At 46.1% G+C, this 16,701-nt stretch overlaps 1 protein-coding gene across 1 annotated transcript in view; it reads left to right on the top strand.

Annotated features, from left to right (window-relative positions):
• The window catches only part of LOC124152400, a 53,330-nt gene extending 42,976 nt beyond the window's left edge, over positions 1-10,354 (top strand). Inside the window, exons 18-24 of the mRNA XM_048389632.1 lie at positions 2,855-2,911; positions 3,139-3,271; positions 5,294-5,397; positions 7,042-7,104; positions 7,830-7,926; positions 8,855-9,025; positions 10,143-10,354. Coding sequence (XP_048245589.1) covers positions 2,855-2,911; positions 3,139-3,271; positions 5,294-5,397; positions 7,042-7,104; positions 7,830-7,926; positions 8,855-9,025; positions 10,143-10,294 — 777 coding nt within the window. The 3' untranslated portion in view covers positions 10,295-10,354. The remainder of the gene's footprint in view (positions 1-2,854; positions 2,912-3,138; positions 3,272-5,293; positions 5,398-7,041; positions 7,105-7,829; positions 7,927-8,854; positions 9,026-10,142) is intronic.
• The last annotated feature ends 6,347 nt before the right edge of the window (positions 10,355-16,701 follow it).

The following is a 16,701-nucleotide window of genomic DNA, read 5'->3' as shown; positions in this document are numbered from 1 at the left end:
ACATGATAACTAGCCCTTGACGGTACTGACACATGATAACTAGCCCTTGACTGTACTGACACATGATAACTAGCCCTTGAAACATGATAACTAGCCCTTGACGGTACTGACAAATGATAACTAGCCCGTGACGGTACTGACACATGATAACTAGCCCGTGACGGTACTGACACATGATAACTAGCCCGTGACGGTACTGACACATTATAAGTAGCCCGTGACGGTACTGACGCATGATAACTAGCCCTTGACGGTACTGACACATGATAACTAGCCCGTGACGGTACTGACACATGATAACTAGCCCATGGCGGTACTGACACATGATAACTAGCCCTTGACTGTACTGACGCATGATAACTAGCCCTTGACACATGATAACTAGCCCGTGACGGTACTGACACATGATAACTAGCCCGTGACGGTACTGACAAATGACAACTAGCCCGTGACGGTACTGACACATGATAACTAGCCCGTGACGGTACTGACGCATGATAACTAGCCCTTAACGGTACTGACACATGATAACTAGCCCGTGACGGTACTGACACATGATAACTAGCCCATGACGGTACTGACACATGATAACTAGCCCTTGACGGTACTGACAAATGATAACTAGCCCGTGACGGTACTGACAAATGGTAACTAGCCCTTGACGGTACTGACACATGATAATTAGCCCGTGACGGTACTGACACATGATAATTAGCCCGTGACGGTACTGGCACATGATAACTAGCCCGTGACGGTACTGACGCATGATAACTAGCCCGTGACGGTACTGACACATGATAACTAGCCCGTGACGGTACTGACACATGATAACTAGCCCTTGACTGTACTGACACATGATAATTAGCCCGTGACGGTACTGACACACGTTAATTAGCCCGTGGCGGTACTGACGCATGATAACTAGCCCGTGACGGTACTGACACATGATAACTAGCCCTTGACGGTACTGACGCATGATAACTAGCCCGTGACGGTACTGACACATGATAACTAGCCCTTGACGGTATTTACGCATGATAACTAGCCCTTGACGGCACTGACACATGATAACTAGCCCATGACGGTACTGACACATGATAACTAGCCCGTGACGGTACTGACACATGATAACTAGCCCGTGACTGTACTGACACATGATAACTAGCCCTTGACTGTACTGACACATGATAACTAGCCCTTGACGCATGATAACCAGCCCTTGACGGTACTGACAAATGATAACTAGCCCTGACGGTACTGACACATGATAACTAGCCCGTGACGGTACTGACAGATGATAACTAGCCCGTGACGGTACTGACACATGATAACTAGCCCTGACGGTACTGACAAATGATAACTAGCCCGTGACGGTACTGACAGATGATAACTAGCTCTTGACGGTACTGACACATGATAATTAGCCCGTGACGGTACTGACACATGATAACTAGCCCTTGACTGTACTGACAGATGATAACTAGCTCTTGACGGTACTGACACATGATAATTAGCCCGTGACGGTACTGACACATGATAATTAGCCCGTGACGGTACTGACACATGATAACTAGCCCTTGACGGTACTGACAGATGATAACTAGCTCTTGCCGGTACTGACAGATGATAACTAGCCCTTGACGGTACTGGCATATGATAACTAGCCCGTGACGGTACTGGCATATGATAACTAGCCCGTGACGGTACTGACAGATGATAACTAGCTCTTGACGGTACTGACAGATGATAACTAGCCCGTGACGGTACTGGCATATGATAACTAGCCCGTGACGGTACTGGCATATGATAAAGAGCCCGTGGTGGTACTGACGCATGATAACTAGCCCTTGACGGTACTGACGCATGATAACTAGCCCATGACGGTACTGACACATGATAACTAGCCCTTGACTGTACTGACACATGATAACTAGCCCATGACGGCGCTGACACATGATAACTAGCCCATGACGGTACTGACACATGATAACTAGCCCTTGACTGTACTGACACATGATAACTAGCCCTTGACGCATGATAACTAGCCCTTGACGGTACTGGCACATGATAACTAGCCCGTGACGGTACTGACAAATGATAACTAGCCCTGACGGTACTGACACATGATAACTAGCCCGTGACGGTACTGACAGATGATAACTAGCTCTTGACGGTACTGACAGATGATAACTAGCCCTGACGGTACTGACGCATGATACCTAGCCCTTGACGGTACTGACAGATGATAACTAGCTCTTGACGGTACTGACAGATGATAACTAGCCCTGACGGTGCTGACGCATGATACCTAGCCCGTGACGGTACTGACAAATGATAACTAGCCCTTGACGGTACTGACACATGATAACTAGCCCTGACGGTACTGACAGATGATAACTAGCCCTTGACGGTACGGACAGATGAAAACAACCCCATGACGGTACTGGCATATGATAACTAGCCCGTGACGGTACTGGCATATGATAACTAGCCCGTGACGGTACTGGCATATGATAAAGAGCCCGTGGCGGTACTGACGCATGATAACTAGCCCGTGACGGTACTGGCATATCATAAAGAGCCCGTGGCGGTACTGGATCAGGGGCCACAGGTCGAGGTATATTCACTTGACGCACTGTCGTTACAACCAGAAAGGCAAGGTTGACAGATAGAGGTGTTTACATTGATAACAATGTGATAGTTCTTCCACTGTCAATAAGCCAATATTTGTGCAGGTGTAATGTCCATAAAAAACTATTTCATAAAGAGAATGCTATAAATATGCACCCTGTGCTGGCAATGCATGAAAGGACATGTTTACAACGTGAAAGAAACCACCATGTCGTTGTTGCAGGTGTGCATGGTGACGATGAAGGAGTGGCGGATCACCGCAGGATGCTCCCAAACCAAGGCAGGGTCATGTCCTGGCAAATCTCATAGGGAACACATTTTAATGAGACTGATACATGGGATCCTTTTAAAAATTGGTTAACGGAAAACAAAATTCACAAAACCTTTGATCTGAGGTCGAAATTAAAATGAACAGATTTCTTTTTATTTTAAAACAAATGAGAGCGGCAGGATGAGAATTGTTGGGTGAGTGAGTGAGTGACTGTAATGTGACTCCCCTACTTGCAGTACTGCGAATTCCAACAAACACACCGGAGCTCCACCAACTGCACCGGCGGTCGTGCATACGGCCCCACCGACAAGTGCCATGTCTGCTGCACGGGGGATCAATGCAAACAGGACTTAAACCTTATTGAGAAAAGTGAGTACTTTCATAAAATAACTTGTTTGATAGGCATTACTTAGAAGTTGGCGGATGACAAGATAGACACAATTTTATGGATAACAACTTGAGGCTATTTCATCCCATCCGCCTACTATGAACTCATCAAACAATAATCACCTGTTTATTGGCTTCATGCCCCATTGGCTTCTAGCTATGTGTTTTCTGTCCATCGTGTTGTGATAGCATCATCCTTGTTGTCACACCTACCTGTGTTATCCCACTCATGTATGCCCTTGTTGTTACTGTTAATCCTCTACTGTTGATCCTCCACTTGCTATATATATTCTGCACTATGTCCCTCATTCAGTCTTGCTTGACAACGGTATAAGGATCTATACCGAAACGTCGCTTTTTACAGTATTAAAGAAGTTGTTATCCATAAAATTGTGTCTATCTTTTCATAAAATATGTTGGCGGGGAGGGGATTGTGTGGTTCAAACACACACCAAACATATTAATGGGAGTGAGCGAGTTGGGTTTAACACTGCTTTAAAAAAAGTATTCCAATTGTATGACGACATGCTTGATCTGGGAGCAAAGCCCGAAGTGATGCAAGTCTCATTTCACAAGTATGGTGCTGACAGACCTAGAAACATAATCAGGGCGAACCCCGCGATCATAGGTTTCTGGTGTGCCCAAGGGACACAACTCTGCACAGCGACTTGCGGAACCTTAATCGACTGGGCCACCCGTGCCCCTATGTTGATAGATTTAAGAGATAGTATTATCATAGTATTGTATTCGAATTGGTAAGACGTTTCTAGTGGGGTATATGAAATTTGTACCTGATATGTCAGCGAGGGACATGGTAGAAGTTATCCATTCAGTAACCAATCAGTAACGAGTGTCGTAATGCAAGGCATGACTAATGAGCATGCGCACCGTGAAGAACCCGGATGAAATAGGTTGCCCTGCGTCCCATGCTTGAGGAGGTCGACTAAAGTTTTAAATCTCAAAGTTCGCCCTAGGTTCACCTAACGTGACCTCATTGGACCTCAGGTCTCAAAGCAGAGGTGAGAGGTATCGGATCAGAGTAAAATATTTGATTGTAAAAAGAACACAGGGTTCAGTTTGTTTGTTTGTTTTTCTTATTGTTTAACGCCGCACTCAGCAATATTTCAGCTATATGACGGCGGTCTGTAAATAATCGAGTCTGGACCAGACAATCCAGTAATTGATGAGCATCATGAGGGGTGGGGTAGCGCAGTGGTTAAAGCGTTCGCTCGTCAAGCCGAAGACCCGGGTTCGATTCCCCACATGGGTACAATATGTGAAGCCCATTTCTGGTGTTCCCCGCCGTGATATTGCTGCCTTATTGCTAAAGGCGGCGTAAAACAATACTCACTCACTCACTCACTCACCTGATCATCCGATCCCGTTGGTCGCCTCTAACGACAAGCTTAGTCGCCTTTTACGGCAAGCATGGGTTGCTGAAGACCTTTTCTACCCAGGATCTTCACGGGTTATGTCTACAAATGAGACAATCAGGTGTTCACGATGTGTGACCTGCGACATCAGCTGCTCATGCTGTCAACCACTAGTTGTCCTTGACATATTATTACAAACTGATGTGATATAACTGGAATATTGCTGACTGCGGTTAAAAACAACACGCGATCACTCACTGTAAAGCATACCTTTATTCGTCGATGTCGGTCGCATACGTCATCCATGTGACGCTGAGGAATTATCCCGAAGTCCAGGTAAGAATAGGGCGCCAGCAACAGATGCTGGTCGGGAGGGACGACTTGATGGATCGGACGGGACGACTTGATGGATCGGACGGGACGACTTGATGGATCGGACGGGACGACTTGATGGATCGGACGGTCAGGCTCGGTCACTGGGTTGGTTGCCAATCATCGTACCCCGACGGCGTGGAACGTTGTTCAAATCATCAACTCCTGGTGTGTCTGTCCGTAAGTCGGTTATGTATAGCTGGAGTACACAACAAACAAACAATCAAACAAAGAATAACAATTCCAATTCACCTGCCAGGTCTTGAGAGCATCCCCAGCGTCCTGCACTGCCCTAGCTGTAGAGATGAAGCTGATCCCCAACTGTGCCTCGATTACTCGGAAGCTTGTCTACCGTCGGCCATTGTAAGTTTTCTCCTACATATACACCTGGAAAAAAGTTAAGCACCGCTTATATAATACTGTATCGTTACATACTTTATCGGCATTTTTTAGAATGTAGGCTGAATTAAAAAAACACATTTGGTTTTTATCACAATATGTCATGTTCGTAAAGAAAAAAACCGACATCGACTCTCGGTTGTCATGTTTCACTGTTCTATGTCAATAGTTGATTGCCTTCCCTTTTTACTTCCCCTGCTTATTAGGGGCAGTCGGGTAGCCTAGTGGTTAAAACGTTAGCTCGTCACGCCGAAGACCCGGGTTCGATTCCCGACATGGGTACAATGTGTGAAGCCCATTTCGGGTGTCCCCCGCCGTGATATTGCTGGAATATTGCTAAAAGCGGCGTAAAACCACACTCACTCACTCACTTTTAGCAGGTACCGGTGGTGTCATAGACATTTATCAAAATGAGACCACAGTGAAATTTAGAAATGTTCTTCAAGATGCATAGGAGTTACATGAGAAATGCATAGCTTTTAAACAAGGCCCCGTTCCTCAAAGCGACCTCAGTGCAAGGACCGTCTTTGTTGAAGTATCGGTACTTATCGTTACGGTGATCGCTTCTGAAACGGGACTCAGGGTCCACTAGCACAAAGCGATCTTAGCGCTACGTCGGTCGTAACTCCGATGTTCCATCATAGACTTACCCCAGTCGTAACGGTAAGCTGGCGTATGGGTCTTCGGCTTGACGAGCGAACGCTTTAGCCACTAGGCTACCCGACCGCCCGGGAATTTAATGAGATTATGATTGTCTGGTGTAGAGGACTCGAACTTAGATTGTATGGATACAGACTAGTGATTGTTTTTTCTACCAAGATTACAGATAGGACATACCAATGAGCGTGGTTTACACCATTATTCCGAGGCAAGGGAGTTAACTGACTATAAAAGTCCAGTTTTCATCCTTGCCGGATTAGGCTGAAATTTCCAAGCTCGATCGTAGGGCCACCACCTTCTATGTCCCTCCTATTGGCCAATCAGATTCCATCTCTCATGTCTCTTACATTTGCTTCAGACAAAATGGCTGCTCCCAGTTAAGACGATCTGATCGATAATCAAGATCTATATTGTAATAAAACGGGTCTCTCCCTGTACCTTGATTAAAAACATGAAAAGATTGGCCAAACGCCCAGTTGACAGTACACATGTTTTTCAAATCCTGTAGGCGGCCGAAATCTGCACGTTCAAATCTATGTTGTTTACGAACCGGATGTCTATTTCGTAACGCGATTTTGATTGGACTATGCATAGACTCGTTTGTCCAGCCAAAATGTAACTCCGGAATTCCAGCCTGGTTCGGCAAGGGTGGAAACTGTACTTTTATGGTCAGGTAACTCACTTGCCTCGGGAAGATTTGCATACACAGTCTTTGTCAAGTAAATTAAAGATCTTACTTGCGGGGCACGGTCGTGTAAGGCGTGGCAATTCTCCGTGCAGTGTCGCAACAGTTGACCCTGCAAGGAGTCGCTAATCATGTGTTCGAATCCAAGATTGGATCAATGGTTTTTGAGCACCATAACCGTGATCTGCGTCATTCTGACAATTATCTGACAAGTCGTGATTTCATTGAAATATCAAGCTTTCTAATTTAATGTTGTGTTTCAGAATTGCCGTATCAGCAAAACTAATGGCCGTTACTCCGCAGAGTGTAACTCGGATCAAAGCTTGGTGAGTCTCAAATTATATCCAAATTTAAAAAAAATTAATTTTTTCATGCTCCACTCCCACCCCTTATAGTTTGAACGCACCTACTCTTTCGTTTAATTTTTTTTCATTACACAACAAATAATCAAAGAGACACCTATGTAAGTATAAACATGAACTAAATGCAATCTTATAAGAATAAAATATTTTACTGTGGTACGACACCTCTCTGCTTTGAGACCCGAGGTCACCCCCATTGAACTTTGACATCTGAATCTAAATGAAGGAATAGTATGCTCTTGAGCCAATCAGATGCCAGCTTTCTATTCGGTTCAGCTTAATTTCTTTACCATCTCGATTCTGAAATTTCGATTTGTACAAATGAAAACCAACACAGGACACAAATGTTCCTTCGATGGTACACCGTTTTGGGTGTAGGTGCCATGGCGCTCAGAAACGACAAGGTGTGTGAAATATCCACCGCCTTACTTATTTTCATTCGGAAGTTGTTGATTCATTTTCAAGTCACAGAAATATGATATGCTGGTCCGGAATGATTCGCTCACTCGTACAAAGAAATTTAGAAGCCGTGACGCTTAAAGGCCGATTAGAACGTTCACCTGACGGGACTGATAGCGGTGTCGCATCAGAGTGAAATAGCTGATTGTAATGTGATCGGATTAACTGGTGAAGTAAACACACCGTCAATACATGGTATGCAACAAGCTTCAGATTAATGTCATTTTCAGTGCAATGCCGGTAACCCTGTGACCGACTGCCTTGATAACAGCACCCAGCCATGTCAAACCTGCTGTTTTACTGGAGACTGTGTCAGGCAGTCCTTAAGTAAGTAGTATAACGTAACACAGTCGTTAGGTGAGTAGTTTACACTTCGTACTGTCATTAGGTAACTGGTATACACGTGACATACATCTTAGTGGTGTATACTTTACACACTGTCGTTAGGCAAGTAGTGTATACTTTACACACCGTTCGTTAGGCAAGTAGTGTATACTTTACACAGTCGTTGGGCAAGTAGTGTATACTTTACACACAGTCGTTGGGCAAGTAGTGTATACTTTACACACAGTCGTTAGGCAAGTATTGTATTCTTTTCACACAGTCGTTAGGCAAATAGTGTATACTTTACATACAGTCGTTAGGCAAGTAGTGTATACTTTACACACAGTCGTTAGGCAAGTAGTGTATACGTTTCATACAGTCGTTAGGCAAGTAGCATATACTTGACATATCCGTTAGATGAATAGAATACACCTGACACGGTCGTAACGTAAATAGTTGATGCGTGTTATCGTATCCCAATTACGTTGATCGATGCTCATGATGTCAATCACTGGACTTCTGGTTCAGACTCGATTATTTACAGGCCGCCGTCATTTAGCTGGAAGACTGCTGGTGCGGCGTTAAACAACAAACAAACAAACCAATCCAGGTTTACCCTCATCATATTTCTGGGTTTGTTATTCATTGAAGTGGCAAACATCTGAGACATGCATCATTTCTAATTTTCCTCCAACATCAAGCTGACACCCCGTTATATGACTGAAATAGTGTGTCAAGTCGTGAAGGTACGTTCAATATTATTTGATGGGGGTGGTGGGGTAGCCTAGTGGTTAAGGCGTTCGATTCACCACATGGGTACAGTGTGTGAAGCCCATTTCTGGTGTCCCCTGCCGTGATATTGCTTTAAAATATTGCTAAAAGCGGCGTAAAACCATACTCACTCACTATTATTTGATGGTGTCACTGACAGGCAAGCCGACAGCAGTGCCCGTATTGACCGTCCCGGCGGACTGTAAGGATGACCCGACCTTCCCGTGTGTCCAGTCAGCCGCCTCAGTCTGTGGTGACCCAGACTTCTCGCGCCAGACCTGCCCCAGCACGTGCGGACACTGTGGGGGGTCCACCATGGCCTTCACGACACGTACGTATTCCGGCTGTGGGGGGTGTACGTATTCCCGCTGTGGGGGGTGTCCGTGACACGCATGTTGGATTTACAAACCCTCCGAGAAAGCGGATTGACAAAAGATTATCTTAAAGAGTGAGTCGTCATTATTTGCAAGTCCCGAATCGATGCCAAATCAAAGTCACGTGCAACACGAAGCTTTTGTCACAATTTGGAGTCCCACCCCTATCCTCAACCCCACCCCTCCCACCCATTTTTAAAATCAGGAAGTAGGAAGTAAACTTATCTTAGAGAGGATTTTGATATCTTGGACCCCTCTTTTTTTAAAATGCTGGAACTGCCCTTGAAAACCTTTACAAATCATTACGAAGTTATCGGATGTGTTCATATGTATAAGAATTATAATTATTTATTTTTAAAAAAAGTATGTTCTGGGATCTTTTAGCACTTAATGCACTGGTGTACATGAGCAAGTCTTTCACATGATGTAAGTCAAACAATACAAACAGGTACAAAGGTACAAAGTTCATCTTGGCTCACGAATATTTTCGTAACCATCGCAATTAGACCTTTTTCCTTTACGTATGTATTATACCAAGTCAGATATCCAAATCATTAAAGTATAAGGAAGTAAAGGCTAATTGCTTGACATTTTAACATTCAGACAAACATGTCAAAGTTGACGCAAATCTAAAATCTGACATTTGCGTTGAGGCAAAAATATCCATATGGTTCCTTGTCGTAGTATGCATCGGATCGTGATTCGCGAAACTCGGGGGTGTTCTCGGGTTTTATCGAAAATGTTCTTCAGACTGTTCGAAAATAAGTGTTGGCCACAAATAATAAACTGGGCTACACAATTTATCAATACATCTCCTTTCGGCATCAGTAGCAGAAAGCATATCCAGTCTCAATACAAAATCCCCAAAATCTGACTCTAATTGGAATATCTGTTACAGGTAAAGGGGCGGTCGGGTAGCCTAGTGGTTAAAGCGTTCGCTCGTCACACCGAAGACCCGGGTCCGATTCCCGACATGGGTACAATGTGAGAAGCCCATTTGTGGTGTCCCCCCGCCGTGATATTGCTGGAATATTGCTAAAAGCGGCGTAAAACCATACTCACTCACTGTTACAGGTAACACCAGCCCCGAGCTCTCTACGAACCCGGCCGTTACGATCAACGTCCCTTGCATAGACGACCCTACCTTCCCCTGCACCACTGCCAACATCTGCGACGACGTGGACTTCGCACATCAGACTTGCCCTAAGACGTGTGGACATTGTTAGACAAGGCTTGGTGTCAAGTGGGATAAAAGTAAAGCCAGTAATAAAAACAACATACATTTCTATGCGGTTTTTTTCTATTTACTTGATTATTGTCGTTAATTATTTGGGGTCCCATCTCCACCATGTCGTATCTGTGTTCAGGGTCACATCTCCACCATGTCGTAACTGTGTTAAGGGTCCCATCTCCACCATGTCGTAACTGTGTTTTAGGTCCCATCTCCACCATGTCGTAACTGTGTTTAGGGTCCCATCTCCACCATGTCGTAACTGTGTTAAGGGTCCCATCTCCACCATGTCGTAACTGTGTTTAGTGTCCCATCTCCACCATGTCGTAACTGTGTTTAGTGTCCCATCTCCACCATGTCGTAACTGTGTTTAGGGTCCCATCTCCACCATGACGTAACTGTGTTTAGGGTCCCATCTCCACCATGACGTAACTGTGTTTAGGGTCCCATCTTCACCATGACGTAGCTGTGTTTAGTGTCCCATCTCCACCATGTCGTAACTGTGTTTAGTGTCCCATCTCCACCATGTCGTAACTGTGTTTAGGGTCCCATCTCCACCATGTCGTAACTGTGTTTAGTGTCCCATCTCCACCATGTCGTAACAGTGTTTAGGGTCCCATCTCCACCATGTCGTAACTGTGTTTAGTGTCCCATCTCCACCATGTCGTAACTGTGTTAAGGGTCCCATATCCACCATGTCGTAACTGTGGTTAGTGTCCCATCTCCACCATGTCGTAACTGTGTTTAGGGTCCCATCTCCACCATGTCGTAACAGTGTTTAGGGTCCCATCTCCACCATGTCGTAACTGTGTTTAGTGTCCCATCTCCACCATGTCGTTACTGTGTTTAGTGTCCCATCTCCACCATGTCGTAACTGTGTTTAGGGTCCCATCTCCACCATGTCGTAACTGTGTTTAGGGTCCCATCTCCACCATGACGTAACTATGTTTAGGGTCCCATCTCCACCATGTCGTAACTGTGTTTAGTGTCCCATCTCCTCCATGTCGTAACTGTGTTTAGTGTCCCATCTCCACCATGTTGTAACTGCGTTTTAGGTTCCATCTCCACCATGTCGTTACTGTGTTTAGGGTCCCATCTCCTCCATGTCGTAACTGTGTTTAGTGTCCAATCTCCACCATGTTGTAACTGTGTTTAGTGTCCCATCTCCACCATGTCGTAACTGTGTTTAGGGTCCCATCTCCACCATGACGTAACTGTGTTTAGGGTCCCATCTCCACCATGTCGTAACTGTGTTTAGTGTCCCATCTCCACCATGTCGTTACTGTGTTTAGTGTCCCATCTCCACCATGTCGTAACTGTGTTTAGTGTCCCATCTCCACCATGTTGTAACTGTGTTTAGTGTCCCATCTCCACCATGTCGTAACTGTGTTTAGTGTCCCATCTCCACCATGTCGTAACTGTGTTTAGTGTCCCATCTCCACCATGACGTAACTGTGTTCAGGGTCCCATCTCCACCATGTCGTAACTGTGTTTAGTGTCCCATCTCCACCATGTTGTAACTGCGTTTTAGGTTCCATCTCCACCATGTCGTAACTGTGTTTAGTGTCCCATCTCCACCATGTCGTAACTGTGTTTAGTGTCCCATCTCCACCATGTCGTAACTATGTTTAGGTTCCATCTCCACCATGTCGTTACTGTGTTTAGGGTCCCATCTCCTCCATGTCGTAACTGTGTTTAGTGTCCCATCTCCACCATGTCGTAACTGTGTTTAGTGTCCCATCTCCACCATGTCGTTACTGTGTTTAGGGTCCCATCTCCACCATGTCGTAACTGTGTTTAGTGTCCCATCTCCACCATGACGTAACTGTGTTCAGGGTCCCATCTCCACCATGTCGTAACTGTGTTTAGTGTCCCATCTCCACCATGTTGTATCTGCGTTTTAGGTTCCATCTCCACCATGTCGTAACTGTGTTTAGGGTCCCATCTCCACCATGACGTAACTGTGTTTAGTGTCCCATCTCCACCATGTTGTAACTGTGTTAAGGGTCCCATATCCACCATGTCGTAACTGTGTTTAGTGTCCCATCTCCACCATGTCGTAACTGTGTTTAGTGTCCCATCTCCACCATGTCGTTACTGTGTTTAGGGTTCCATCTCCTCCATGTCGTTACTGTGTTTAGGGTCCCATCTCCTCCATGTCGTAACTGTGTTAAGTGTCCCATCTCCACCATGTTGTAACTGTGTTCAGGGTCCCATCTCCACCATGTCGTAACTGTGTTTAGTGTCCCATCTCCACCATGTCGTTACTGTGTTAAGTGTCCCATCTCCACCATGTCGTAACTGTGTTTAGGGTCCCATCTCCTCCATGTCGTAACTGTGTTTAGGGTCCCATCTCCACCATGTCGTAACTGTGTTTAGGGTCCCATCTCCTCCATGTCGTAACTGTGTTTAGTGTCCCATCTCCACCATGTCGTAACTGTGTTTAGGGTCCCATCTCCACCATGTCGTAACTGTGTTTAGGGTCCCATCTCCACCATGTCGTAACTGTGTTTAGGGTCCCATCTCCTCCATGTCGTAACTGTGTTTAGGGTCCCATCTCCTCCATGTCGTAACTGTGTTTAGGGTCCCATCTCCACCATGTCGTAACTGTGTTTAGTGTCCCATCTCCACCATGTCGTAACTGTGTTAAGGGTCCCATCTCCACCATGTTGTAACTGTGTTTAGTGTCCCTTCTCCACCATGTCGTAACTGTGTTAAGGGTCCCATCTCCACCATGTCGTAACTGTGTTAAGGGTCCCATCTCCTCCATGTCGTAACTGTGTTTAGTGTCCCATCTCCACCATGTCGTAACTGTGTTAAGGGTCCCATCTCCACCATGTCGTAACTGTGGTTAGTGTCCCATCTCCACCATGTCGTAACTGTGTTTAGGGTCCCATCTCCACCATGTCGTAACTGTGTTCAGGGTCCCATCTCCACCATGTCGTACCTGTGGTTAGTGTCCCATCTCCACCATGTCGTAACTGTGTTTAGTGTCCCATCTCCTCCATGTCGTAACTGTGTTTAGTGTCCCATCTCCTCCATGTCGTTACTGTGTTAAGTGTCCCATCTCCACCATGTCGTAACTGTGTTTAGTGTCCCATCTCCACCATGACGTAACTGTGTTTAGGGTCCCATCTCCTCCATGTCGTAACTGTGTTTAGCGTCCCATCTCCTCCATGTCGTAACTGTGTTTAGTGTCCCATCTCCACCATGACGTAACTGTGTTTAGGGTCCCATCTCCACCATGTCGTAACTGTGGTTAGTGTCCCATCTCCACCATGTCGTAACTGTGTTTAGTGTCCCATCACCACCATGTCGTAACTGTGTTTAGTGTCCCATCTCCACCATGTCGTAACTGTGTTTAGTGTCCCATCTCCACCATGACGTAACTGTGTTCAGGTTCACATCTCCACCATGACGTAACTGTGTTCAGGGTCCCATCTCCACCATGTCGTATCTGTGTTCAGGGTCACATCTCCACCATGTCGTAACTGTGTTTAGTGTCCCATCTCCACCATGTCGTAACTGTGTTTACGGTCCCATCTCCACCATGTCGTAACTGTGTTTAGTGTCCCATCTCCACCATGACGTAACTGTGTTTAGTGTCCCATCTCCACCATGTTGTAACTGTGTTTAGTGTCCCATCTCCACCATGTCGTAACTGTGTTTAGGGTCCCATCTCCACCATGTCCTAACTGTGTTTAAGGTCCCATCTCCACCATGTCCTAACTGTGTTTAGGGTCACATCTCCACCATGTCGTAACTGTGTTTAGTGTCCCATCTCCACCATGTTGTAACTGTGTTTAGTGTCCCATCTCCACCATGTCGTAACTGTGTTAAGGGTCCCATCTCCACCATGTCGTAACTGTGTTAAGGGTCCCATCTCCTCCATGTCGTAACTGTGTTTAGTGTCCCATCTCCACCATGTCGTAACTGTGTTAAGGGTCCCATCTCCACCATGTCGTAACTGTGGTTAGTGTCCCATCTCCACCATGTCGTAACTGTGTTTAGGGTCCCATCTCCTCCATGTCGTAACTGTGTTCAGGGTCCCATCTCCACCATGTCGTACCTGTGGTTAGTGTCCCATCTCCACCATGTCGTAACTGTGTTTAGTGTCCCATCTCCTCCATGTCGTAACTGTGTTTAGTGTCCCATCTCCTCCATGTCGTTACTGTGTTAAGTGTCCCATCTCCACCATGTCGTAACTGTGTTTAGTGTCCCATCTCCACCATGACGTAACTGTGTTTAGGGTCCCATCTCCTCCATGTCGTAACTGTGTTTAGCGTCCCATCTCCTCCATGTCGTAACTGTGTTTAGTGTCCCATCTCCACCATGACGTAACTGTGTTTAGGGTCCCATCTCCACCATGTCGTAACTGTGGTTAGTGTCCCATCTCCACCATGTCGTAACTGTGTTTAGTGTCCCATCACCACCATGTCGTAACTGTGTTTAGTGTCCCATCTCCACCATGTCGTAACTGTGTTTAGTGTCCCATCTCCACCATGACGTAACTGTGTTCAGGTTCACATCTCCACCATGACGTAACTGTGTTCAGGGTCCCATCTCCACCATGTCGTATCTGTGTTCAGGGTCACATCTCCACCATGTCGTAACTGTGTTTAGTGTCCAGTCTCCACCATGTCGTAACTGTGTTTACGGTCCCATCTCCACCATGTCGTAACTGTGTTTAGTGTCCCATCTCCACCATGACGTAACTGTGTTTAGTGTCCCATCTCCACCATGTCGTAACTGTGTTTAGTGTCCCATCTCCACCATGTCGTAACTGTGTTTAGGGTCCCATCTCCACCATGTCCTAACTGTGTTTAAGGTCCCATCTCCACCATGTCGTAACTGTGTTTAGGGTCACATCTCCACCATGTTGTAACTGTGTTTAGTGTCCCATCTCCACCATGTCGTAACTGTGTTTAAGGTCCCATCTCCACCATGTCGTAACTGTGTTTAGGGTCACATCTCCACCATGACGTAACTGTGTTTAAGGTCCCATCTCCACCATGTCGTAACTGTGTTTAGTGTCCCATCTCCACCATGTCGTAACTGTGTTAAGGGTCCCATCTCCTCCATGTCGTTACTGTGTTTAGGGTCCCATCTCCTCCATGTCGTAACTGTGTTTAGGGTCCCATCTCCTCCATGACGTAACTGTGTTTAGGGTCCCATCTCCACCATGACGTAACTGTGTTTAGGGTCCCATCTCCTCCATGTCGTAACTGTGTTTAGTGTCCCATCTCCACCATGACGTAACTGCGTTTTAGGTTCCATCTCCACCATGTCGTTACTGTGTTTAGGGTTCCATCTCCACCATGACGTAACTGTGTTTAGGGTCCCATCTCCACCATGACGTAACTGTGTTTAGTGTCCCATCTCCACCATGTCGTAACTGTGTTAAGGGTCCCATCTCCACCATGTCGTAACTGTGTTTAGGGTCCCATCTCCTCCATGTCGTAACTGTGTTTAGGGTCCCATCTCCTCCATGTCGTAACTTTGTTTAGGGTCCTATCTCCACCATGTCGTAACAGTGTTTAGGGTCCCATCTCCACCATGACGTAACTGTGTTAAGGGTCCCATCTCCACCATGTCGTAACTGTGGTTAGTGTCCCATCTCCTCCATGTCGTAACTGTGTTTAGGGTCCCATCTCCTCCATGTCGTAACTGTGTTTAGGGTCCTATCTCCACCATGTTGTAACTGTGTTAAGGGTCCCATCTCCACCATGTCGTAACTGTGTTTAGGGTCCTATCTCCACCATGTTGTAACTGTGTTTAGGGTCCCATCTCCTCCATGTCGTAACTGTGTTTAGGGTCCTATCTCCACCATGTCGTAACAGTGTTTAGGGTCCCATCTCCACCATGACGTAACTGTGTAAAGGGTCCCATCTCCACCATGTCGTAACTGTGTTAAGGGTCCCATCTCCACCATGTCGTAACTGTGTTAAGGGTCCCATCTCCTCCATGTCGTAACTGTGTTAAGGGTCCCATCTCCTCCATGTCGTAACTGTGTTTAGGGTCCCATCTCCACCATGTTGTAACTGTGTTAAGGGTCCCATCTCCACCATGACGTAACTGTGGTTAGTGTCCCATCTCCACCATGTCGTAACTGTGTTGAGTGTCCCATCTCCACCATGTCGTAACTTTGTTTAGGGTCCCATCTCCTCCATGTCGTAACTTTGTTTAGGGTCCTATCTCCACCATGTCGTAACAGTGTTTAGGGTCCCATCTCCACCATGACGTAACTGTGTTAAGGGTCCCATCTCCACCATGTCGTAACTGTGGTTAGTGTCCCATCTCCTCCATGTCGTAACTGTGTTAAGGGTCCCATCTCCTCCATGTCGTAACTGTGTTAAGGGTCCCATCTCCACCATGTCGTAACTGTGTTTAGTGTCCCATCTC

This window comes from Haliotis rufescens, unplaced genomic scaffold, assembly GCF_023055435.1.
Source record: "Haliotis rufescens isolate VD_foot unplaced genomic scaffold, xgHalRufe1.0.p SCAF_8, whole genome shotgun sequence".
Lineage (NCBI taxonomy): Eukaryota > Metazoa > Mollusca > Gastropoda > Lepetellida > Haliotidae > Haliotis > Haliotis rufescens.
This window is presented reverse-complemented; position numbering and strand designations above follow the sequence as displayed.